The sequence below is a fragment of the Aphelocoma coerulescens genome, chromosome 1A (assembly GCF_041296385.1).
Source record: "Aphelocoma coerulescens isolate FSJ_1873_10779 chromosome 1A, UR_Acoe_1.0, whole genome shotgun sequence".
In the NCBI taxonomy this organism is placed as follows: domain Eukaryota; kingdom Metazoa; phylum Chordata; class Aves; order Passeriformes; family Corvidae; genus Aphelocoma; species Aphelocoma coerulescens.
The window spans coordinates 30,137,264-30,148,225 of record NC_091014.1 but is presented as its reverse complement, the minus strand read 5'-3'; the positions used below and the strand labels follow the sequence as shown (position 1 = coordinate 30,148,225).

At 39.5% G+C, this 10,962-nt stretch overlaps 1 protein-coding gene across 1 annotated transcript in view; it reads right to left on the bottom strand.

Moving 5' to 3' along the window:
• Nucleotides 1-5,145: 5,145 nt before the first annotated feature.
• Nucleotides 5,146-10,962, bottom strand: part of PDZRN4 (PDZ domain containing ring finger 4) — a 234,322-nt gene continuing 228,505 nt past the window's right edge. Inside the window, exon 10 of the mRNA XM_069003889.1 lies at nt 5,146-7,285. Within this exon, the coding sequence (XP_068859990.1) occupies nt 5,759-7,285 (1,527 nt within the window). The 3' untranslated portion in view covers nt 5,146-5,758. The remainder of the gene's footprint in view (nt 7,286-10,962) is intronic.

The following is a 10,962-nucleotide window of genomic DNA, read 5'->3' as shown; positions in this document are numbered from 1 at the left end:
CTTTTGGCTTACTCACTGTCAAGATGAGAGTTTCCTATATTCACTTCATACTTAAAATTCTCTGTGCTTTCAATTTTTTTTGTCACTGGAGCCAGACATCAGCTTTGATTTGCTCCTAGTGCTCAGGAATAAATTAGATACTTTTGGGAATGTATTGGAGGAACAAATACCACAGTATGTCTAATGCTTATTGCAGTGCAGATGCTCCCAAGTGATGACAAAGTCTTAAAGCTATAAGGTTTGCTGACCAACACCCGGTCTCAATAAATGACCAACACAGACACTGCATTAATTGAAGTTTACTGTTTTGTACCTAGGCTGAAACAGACTTTAGCATCATTCTGCTTTTGTATCAGTCTAAGTGCAGGAAAAATAGGGACTGAATTGTTTAAATCTGTTAAAGAGTAGAACCAATGTCTTACTTCTCAAATTGAGTTTTAGGCAATGGAGGTCCTTAAAATTCAACAGCAATTGAAATACCTCTTTGTGTATATATCCACAGATTAACACAATTCACTGTTTGTAGCAAGTCTCTTCATTATAAAAGCATTTGGGTTAATATGCATTTTTGTATATTACTGTGTATCTGACAGATAAGTGAGCATATGTTTTAAAAGGTCTTCCTTTCCTCCAACTTTTAAAAATGCACTCTGTACTGAGACATCACCAAAGACATTTGCAGTGCTTCAGTAGAAAGAACTTCAAGTGGCGTAGGAAACATGCCAAATGACCCAAACCACCTAAATTGACTACAGATGAAAACTTAGAGTTACAGTCAGACAAAGGTCTCTGTTTGTGTTGATAAGCTGATCTATGAGAAAAGAAATTGCATCTTTTAGTGAAGTCCTTAGAGAGCCAGTGCAATGTGAGTTTAGAGAGCCAGGAAATTAAAATTTTATACCAAAATTAAAAAAAAAAAAAAAAAAAAAAAAGGCCCATGAACACTAGTCTGGATGAGGAGGAGGCCAGAACACATTGTAACCTCCTGGATGACACCGTCAAGTTATAGATTTTTGTATCCCAGAAGGACATCTTTGTTTTGGGACATCTTTGTACATTTACTGAAGAAAAAAGCTATCAGTAGGAAATACTGACATGAGACAGACTAATTAGTGAGTAAGGACCCAGTCCCTTCCCAGGGTCTAGTGCCTGTGAAAAGCAGCACATATTTTACAGCTCACATCAGTTGTAAGCAATATGCCTGTAGCTCAGCCCCACTACCCACAGCTGTCACAGCCAGGGTGGTATATGAGCGTACAAGACAATCCTTCCTTTTTTTGAGCTCCATCTAAGAAATCTTTACACTAGAGAAATTTGACCTCTTAACCTCACAGGTACTGAGGTTCTGAACGTCTACACAAATGCCATTTTTTCCTGGCTCAGAACCAGACGAATTGGGTGAAGGAAGCCAAGATCCTTAATCGCCAGGAAGAGGAAAAGCTGCACATAGCTGAAGGCTCTGACAGTGAGACGTGGACCCTTTTCCCAGAAGGACAGGAACCTGCTCACTCCCAAGAAGGGCCTAGGGAATATATACTTGAGCTGGCTGCCTTGCCAAGTGCATCCCAAATCCCAGGTTATAGCTTGTCTCAGAGGTGTCATCCAAAACCACTCCATTGTACATGTACTAGTTGACATTAGAGCAAGATTAACAACATCTGAAAATCTGGGCAAAATCTATACAAGTCTTTCAAATGCAGGATTTGCCATCCAAGCACATGGAATGCTCTTCTTTAAGCAGAGAAACATGTTTCAGAGCAAAGGCATTTAAAGATAAAATACCTGCTCATGATCCCTCTGCAATATCCTTTCTCCTCCTCCATGTATTAGCCAACTGGCCTCTCTAAGTGTAACACCACCAGGTTTCTGATAGCTGCCCTGTGTTGCTGTAGCCAAATGCCAGCCCCCATCACCTTCATTTTATCCTCATTCCCGAAGAGCATTTAATACTCTGAAAAAGCAGTGGGTTCATAAAATGGATATTAATAGAGCACTTAGCACATACATGTTTGTGATTAGCAGTTTAAAAGGTTAAGAACCCAAATAAAACCTGGGGTGATTCCAGCTTTGAATCAGGAAGTATTTTAACACCAATGCCATGTCATGAAAAAAAGGGTGCTGTTCTATAATTTGTACCAAGAAGTGGAGGTAGAAAATAAATATTTGTTAAACAAAAACAAAAGAAAAAAGTCAAGCATCATGATATTAATGAATATTAATGAATAACTAAATCCTCGCGGGTCCAGAAAGTGTAATGCTAAAGTTGTTGTATCATCTCTTGTGAGGTCGTTGTACCCTCTCACAGGGCAATGGATCAAGCACAACTAGATTTCATCTCTGATTGTTCAACTCAAATAATGTTACCAGTCTCTTTCTTAAAAAAAATAAATCTGATGCAGGTTTAGTTTATTGTCGTGATCATACCCTTCTCCCTTTTAGAATACTTACCTTGGAGAGGATGATTCAGGGATCCCACAGATTTTAACCTTACTAATGGTGAGTAGTGCTCCTAAATCAGTTGGCAGTACAGTTGTCAAGAGGCACAAGCCTTTTTACAAGGCCATTTTGTTGTCTTCATAGGAAAAATTACCTCCCACTGGTCTCAGCTGGGTACCAGTGTTGGGGGAAGGATGAGCAGGACATTAACTCCTTTCCCAGCAGCGATGTGGCCATGGTAACACACCCATGCAGCTACTCTTCCCTGACTTTTGCTCTTTATCTCAGAGCAATCCTGCTAAGCAAGATCTGGTCTTGTTCCAGTTGGAAAACATTTTTATGTTCTTTCATATGAAAAAAGTTCTCAACAGACAAGTTTTTAAAGATTTATGACAACCTAAAAAGCATTTTGTTCCTTCTCTTTTAATTTGCCTTGGTGCTAAAATGTTATTTTCCTCAGTAAATATTATGACTTTTAAAAAAAAGTATATGCAGGAATAAACTGCATGTGGGATGTCAGCATTGGATTTCACTGATACAAAACTGCTGGAATGAGAGAGTGCAATGCTGAGTCCTGCCCTGCAGAGAAACCATCTGAGAGCAGTGAACAGTAAAACACTGGCCTGCCGTTCAGCCCCTGTGCACCACCACCCTGGGTGGCCTCGCAGCCCTGCTCTGGGGCTGCATAGTTATCTTCCTGCTAGCAGGAATGATCAAGGCATTTCATCAGGCAAAAATGAATACTTCTCCCCAAAACTGCCCAGGGAAAAAGGGAAATGACACTTAATAACTGCAGTTGAGAAAAAAGGAGAGAAAACTGTGCGCTGCTCGAAACTGCCCAGATCAAGGATTAAGTAGGGACATGATATTTCAGCAGGTGAAGAAAAAAGAAGGTGGCTGGGCTCTGGCAGGCATGTGCTGAGCTAGAAATCACATCATGTGTGCTACCAGCAGTATCACTGTATCACCTCTTGCTTTTCTCATTTGTCTTACTAGATTTTGACAGATCTCCCCAGATTTGGACATTTTTCCATTTACAGCCTATTAGTATACTATAAATATTGTTTATTGCTTATTTGTTTCTCTAATTATTATATATTACTTAGCTCCTCTCCTCTCCTCCACTTAGAGCCCCCACCCCATCACCCTCCAGTTAGGACTTTTCTCTAATTGGACATAGATTTTGATGATGAAATAATGATGTTTTCTGAAGATTCACGCTGTTCTCTGAATTTGAATGTCACACTACCTTGATGGGAGCTCTGAGTTGTGATTTAATAATGGGAAAAAATCAGTAAGTACTGTATCTAAGGGAAAGACATAACAGCAGCCATTGTCTTGAGTTGATAGCAGCTCAACTCTGATTAGGAAGGAGACCTGTGTTTGAGTATGATTACTGGAATGCAGTGAGGGAATCAGCCAAACCTCTGTGCTTTGATGTCTCCAGAAGAATGTGTACCTTCCTAGATGATTTAGGTTGGTCAAAGACAATTCCTAGGCTCAGCTGGAGAGACAATCTGGTATCAGTCCCTTGAAGCAGTACTGTATCACCCTATGATCCTTTCTGGTCAGGGATTCCACACTTTCTCTAATTTAACAGAAAACAGTGGAGGTGTTTTTCATTGAGCCTGAACAGCTGTATGTTTAGTGAGGATTTAGCATGATGTCTCCCTGAGTCTGGAAAAGACAATTTTCTGATTATCAAACTGTGAACTGTCAGTGGCATAATTTTCCTAAGCATTTGGAGAGCAGTGTTCTTATGGTATTTACATACCTGCATATACAAAGAGCACTGCAAATGTCAACTGATGCCTTAAGTGGTTAAAAAACAAATGAATGATTCACAGAATTAAGTTGTTTAGAAATACTGCAATGTGCCCTTCTGCAACTTTAAGCATATCTTTTAAAGCCTGATGCCAAGTGACTTCAGCACCTAATCCTGCTATGGAAAGCATGACAATCAGGAACTGCTGTGAATCAAGCACAGGGACAATGAAAATGGAGCTATTAGGGCAGGTCTTCAACCCCACTGAGTGCCCAAGACGAGTCATTTCACTAATCACTGGCACTGGGCTGCCAGGAGCAGCAGCAGCTCAGAAGATGCCCCTGTGGCAGCTGAGATGCCTCTGCTGCATGGAGAGTCAGGGACTCCATCGAGCACCGAGATAGCAAGTTGCCATTGATCCTGAGCTCCAGCCAGCTCCCACTGAGGCTCTTCTAAAAGACCTGGATGCTCCTCAACAATAATTTTACACCCTTAACTCAGTTACTTTTCGTTCTCTGTTTTTCCTTAACTCACATTCTATGAAAATGTTATTGCTAGTTTTTCTTGCATGAGATTTAGTTCAAAGTTAGGCAAAAGCTGTGTTTATATTTTGTATGCGAAGAACAAAGAGCAAGGTCAGCCAGGGAGAGGACTCACAGCAGTTACCTAACATCTTACAACACAGTAATGTATCAATGAATCATTTAATTAACTAATTATAGCAGGTAAGGAAAAGCCAAAAAGACCCACTCATTCTATGTGTTCTGCAAAATTAAAAGCCAATTCCTAAGAAATAGCTTACAGAATTTGTTCTTGAAATCACTGTATGCTGTAAATACCTTGCACAGTGAAATGACTGATACTTAAAGGCAAATTCTCAATCTAAATAAAACAACACTTGCCTTTTCTTTTTCTTAAAGATAAGCAATAATTTATTTCTCTTTCATCTTCACAATTATCACATACTGCCCAGCTACAAGACCAATGCCACAACATAACACAGGAGAATTGCCCACCTACACTTTACTTGGACAAATACAATTACAATTTACAGATTAAATGTACTGTAAAATATGTAGTTGGAAAAATTCTTATTCTTATCTATATGATGGGATGTGGCATATGATTTATGAATAGATTTAATCTAAGATGTAAAACTTTAAAACTTGTTAAGCCAAGGATACAGTATAAAGCATTTTGGTTTGGTATTGTATTGTTACTAAAGTAGAAAAAGCAAAATTCGAGAAATAAATCCAGATCTTAAGTTACAGGATATGTGTTAGGTTAAGAAATTAATTGGCTTCTCCACTTTTTTTTGTTTTGCTTTTCTTTTCTATTTTTTTTCTACAAATGAAAAATATGAATATATTGCAGGATAAAGAAAGACTGCCAGATAAAGAAGTACTGTTATATGAAAAACAAATGAAAAATACCAGGTCATTTTGCTTACAAAAAGATCAAACTATAAACAGTCACAAAATATATAAAAATGCCACATTGAACGAGGCAATTGTACTCTACCTAAACTGGTAGTATACTCTCTGATAGAAGTTGTGTTCATACAGTAGTAACTGATAAAAAGGCATTGTGCACTCTTGTGCCATCTGGGGATTTAGCACCATGTGTCATCAGTTCTTGTATTGTCATCCAGTTGTCCAAGATTTTCTTGTTTCTCTTTTTCATCATCTTTTTGTGACTCAGTTCAATAATGTTGATTTCCTTTTTGCCCTCACTGCCACTCTGTGGACTCTCCTTAAGACACTCCAGCCTGCTCCTCATCATGAACTCCCGCCGCCTCCTCTGCTCCTTAGCACGCACCAAATGCTGCTTCCGCTCCTCTTTGCTCCAGTAGCGACCCATCTTCATCTCACTCATGGTATCATCATCTGTCGTCATCCCACTGCGCTCCTCTTTAATTTTTAAGGCACGTTCCTTCAGGATTCTGTCTCGAACTGGTCTCTTTGTGATGTACCTCGTCCCATCACTCCTTATTTTCACTTTCCATTCCATCTTGGGCTCTGCACACTTCTGTGAGTCTTTGCACATGCTCACCAGGCTGAGCTGGCTTTGGGCATACTCCACAGCAGACTTCTGCTGGATCAGTTGCATATAGCTTTGATAATGCTTTGCATGAGCAGGTATGTTCCCATACCTGTAAGAAGAACTGTGATATGGAGACAAATAGGGAATGTGCTCACTGCCTTGCCTTTCCTGGTCTGTAAATTTGCTGCTTTCTGATGCCAGCCCTGCATTCTCAGCAGCACTGTTTTGCTCAGTGGGTTTGGTTTTGGCTGTGGTTGTCTCCCTGTTGCTTTGTCCTGAGGATGACTGATTAGCCACAATTGTGCTCCTCAGGTTTTTCCTGTTGGTTATGCTGATCACCCTCTGGAGAGAGTTATCAGAGGATCGCTCCACAGTCAGCGGAGTGCTCCTGCAGCTTTCGGCAGTGTTGTAGGCACTGGAGCTGTCCTTGTCAGACTTCTCGGGGTGCTCCATGATGTCATCCAGTTTGCCTCTTTGCACATCTATGCTGGTGTTATAATTCCTGAAACTTTCATCATGTAAAGCCCAAATGTCTCCATACTGATCTCTCCCTTTTTGGAGCCGATGAGCCTGCATAATATTCTGGCATTCAAGTTCAATGTTCCTCAGTTCCTCATTGAGAAGCTGCAGCTCATGCTCAACTCCATCTTGCTCTCTTCTGTTGCATTCTATCATGCTGCTTGAGTAATACAGATCATACTCCCCATGGTTTCGAATCTTGCACTTCAGTTCCAACAGCTGCCGAAACCTTTCACATTCCTCCTCTGGGTTTCCTATGAAATCAGATTCAATGTATTCCCCAGACACAAAGCTTTCATTGCACTGGAGCTCAACACTGCCTAATGTATCCCGGCTGTGGCCCAGATCCCGTTTGCTCTGCAAGGTAGCACTATTCTGCTCCTCAGTTGCATTTTCTTGCTCTGAGCTCTCATCATTACGGAGACTTTCATCTGTAGGTCCCACCCCACTGTCCTTCTCATGATTGTTGGACGATGAGGTTGCAGTGTCTGTAGTGCCATCTTCCTCTTCATGTTTCTTTGGCTAAAAAATGAGTAAACCAAAATGATTATCAAATGCAGACCATATTATTAGAGAATATTTTCCAGTTCTGCTTTGCTTAAACAGCTGGGATCTGATTTAAGTTGAATTAAAACAGATCACTAAACAGCAGTCCTAGTGCTCATAGCTTTTAAGCATTTCTGAGAGTTATGCTGTGGTTTCTATACTGAGCAAAGTAAGTGAATTACAGTACTAGTGACATAGCTTCTAAAGTCCAGAAAGAAATATTTTCCTCTCTAGCTAAGCTATCTCTTTGCAGTGCTTAAAGATAATGATAACCAGATGGTGAGCTGTTTTTGATTCTGGATTATGGCCAGAAACTGGTGGAGCTGAAATCTTCTCAAACTTGAGAGAAAGCTTCAGTACTGGTATCACCTCAAACAAACAAGCAAGCAGCCAATCAAGCAATGACTAACACAACCTCACAGGGTGCAAAAAGACTGCTGTTTCTTTTTTTAAACAGTGAACTTTTGTTTGCTCTGTTACACCCTCCATGACCTTCTCCTACACTTCTTGTGTTCAGCAGCCTTTTTCTGAAAAAGTGTTCCTTTTGAATTCTAGGATTTTGCTCAGAAGGACCTCAATCCATTTCATCCCTGGAAACTCTTTTTGAAAACTCATTTATTTCCATTGTTAGAGTTTATGTTCCTTAAAAATAAAAACAGTCTTTCAATATTAAGTATAGAACAACACTGAATGCTTTGCCATGGGCATAATGTTAAGTTTTTTGGCTGTTGATTAGCACTCCACTCATTGTACCTCACCTATTTATATTCTCAGCCTATTTATATTCCATAGAATGTGAGATAATACCTCTCTAAAGAGACAGACACTTTTTTCAAACCAAATAAGCAAAGAATCATGCAGAGTGCAATTTATATGACCGAGTACCTAAGTGCACATAGTACCAACCAAACACCATGTCTCTTTTAGGAGGCATAATTGCGTAATTATGTATAATGACTGTAATAATCAAGACAGAGAAAAGGTGGAGTGCACCCAGTGAAAGGAAACAAACTCAAAGAGGCCGCTGTCATAATTCCCTTCTTATCTAGTCTGACAAACAGTAAAACAGAATGAAAATGTGTCTCCTATATCATCCCTTCTCCTCTCTTTGTGTGTGACTCATGATCACGTACCCTTCATCTGGTTTCATTTCTTCAACTGTTAAGAAAAAATAATAGCCTAGTGTCAGAAAAACAAAAATAACCTCCAGCCCCAATTCAGTGTAAGAGTGGAATAAAGCAAATATTGAAAGAAACACACCACCAGGAGAATTTAATGTCTGTGACAAACTAGTTAAAAATTTCTGAGAAGATGTCTTAGAAGATTTAGGTTTAATTTAGTATCTTTCTAGTTCACCTCCTCCAGGTAAGTGCCACTACATATGCTATTCTATTCCCTTCTCTCACCTTCTTTGGAGCTGCTGCAGCTTGCCTTGACCTCCTCTGCCTCCAAACCTTTCAGCAGAGAAGTGACTCCAACCTGGGTAGCTTAAACTTCACCCCAGCCACTGCAATGTGCAATCCATATTTCTCACTGCTCTGGAAAATATTTAACTACTGACAGGAGAGAGAACAGCTCCACCAGACAACAGGAGGGCAGTGCAGCAGAACAGTCAGGAATCTGGGTGCCTGTTCCAAATGCAGGGCTCCATTCACATGACCAAGCAAGGAGGGTCAGGATCTGCTCTCTGAGTGATATAACACAATTTGCATCTCTGTGACTAAAACTCTGAAGAGGGTGACTTATCCATAATGTGTTAGCAGAGTTACACAGCTTCAGGAGCAGAGCTTCATGATGCTTCCTCTGATGTCTTCTGCATGGTACTACACCACCAAAGCATATATTTGAGCACTTCTGAAAAAAACCACTAAATGAGGCTATTTGTATAGGTGTTGGTAAGAGACTTTACAGTTGAGGCCCATGCAATCAACACTTTCAGAACTGGTAGCTCTTGTTTTCCACACCACTTTTATCAATAATTTAAACTTTGCTTGTTTAACTTCAACTTGATTTATACTGACAGAATATAATACACTGCCATCTACTCAAGTTATACTACCTGGAATTAACATGCACACACCAAAGATATAAACAAAGCAAAGCCCATCTTTTGAGTCAAGTAGAAACCAGATGAGTGGGATTGATCTGATGAAATATAAGGGCCTATAGTACAGGCATCTGAATGTCAGATAATCACTGCGGGTTCCCTCAGGAAAAAACAAGTGTCTATACAATCAAATTCTTCTCAAACTAATGCAGACATCCATATCACAATAAATTTTTCCCCGGTTTGCGGATACTTGCAGCTAAGTCAATTAAGAAAATGGAAAGTAATACAGATATTTATTGTACTGCATGTTTGTGAGATATATTTTCTTAAAAAATCCATTGTGACTCAAGTAAGGTAGCCTCTGGCATTTCTGTCCTGGACATTTCATGCTTCCTAGAGCTCCTAAACATGTGCAGACTGAGAAGTCTTTTACAGCATGAGGTAATTTTAATTTTATTTTGAAAGATAACAAGCCTAATTCCATGTTACTTCCCTTCTGAAAAACAAGAGAGTCCACAATTTTCAGTGTGTTGCTTTTTCTGGTATTATCTATTATCTATTTCAAACAAAGTGTTTGTTTTCAAACATACATTGTCAATCTCTTCTACAATTACTTCTGTTTGAAATACCAAAGGGCTCCTTAGGCCTCATCTTTGCAGTGAGAACTCAGATAATGAGAAGGCAAACCCAGCGGTGCGTACAATCAAGCAATAAATGAACCTCAAAAGATTCTGCATTTCAGCTCCAGCAAGCATTCCTGCCTATAAAACGGCTAATCTTGCAGGAATTCAGGCACTGTTCTATTCTCATTTTACAATTTATGATGTATATGGGGACTCAAAACCCATATTGCTACCAAAGTCTGAATGCAGTAAGATTCAGTTGAAGGCACTGACAAACACAGCTGGGCTCTCTGGTCAGTCTCTGACAGTGAGAGGGAGACTGGTCACAGGAAGAGGAATCTCCACTGGCAGGCTAACCATGAGGTACTCAAACCATGAGGGGAATTTGGAATTGTTTTCAGTGGTTCACTAAAAGGGAAAATGCTCTTCTGAAAACAAGGCTCATTTCTTAAAACAAGCCTCTCTCAAAAAAAAAAGGATTTTCCCCCAGATATTTTCACTGCATTTCAGCTTTGAATGGACTAGAATAATTTTTTATCCAATTCTTTCTTCTTCTTAATAGGTTCTGATATATAGCATCAAAACAATAAGAATTTCTGCATAGCAAATGTATGATATTCTTCTGAAAATTATCTCTGCTGCACAATGAACCATGATGTTGTAAAGGGAAAGGAACACAATGAATTATAAAGAATGGAGAATTACATCTTTCCTTGAGGCTTATTGGACTATTCCATACAGAGAAGATACAGTTCTTGACTGAATTCTACAGAGTAGGTCAAAAATATACAGAAAAGACAATGACTATCTACTTGATTCTTCTATTACAAACTGTACCAAATTTTTCTGTGACAACTCACATTAAATGTTAAAATGGCATTCAGTAAAATGGACTTGTATTTGGAAGGATATTCTGACAGAGAGTATATTCATTCCTGCAGCTCTCAAGATTCATGATGACAGATGATTATGAAGCCAGA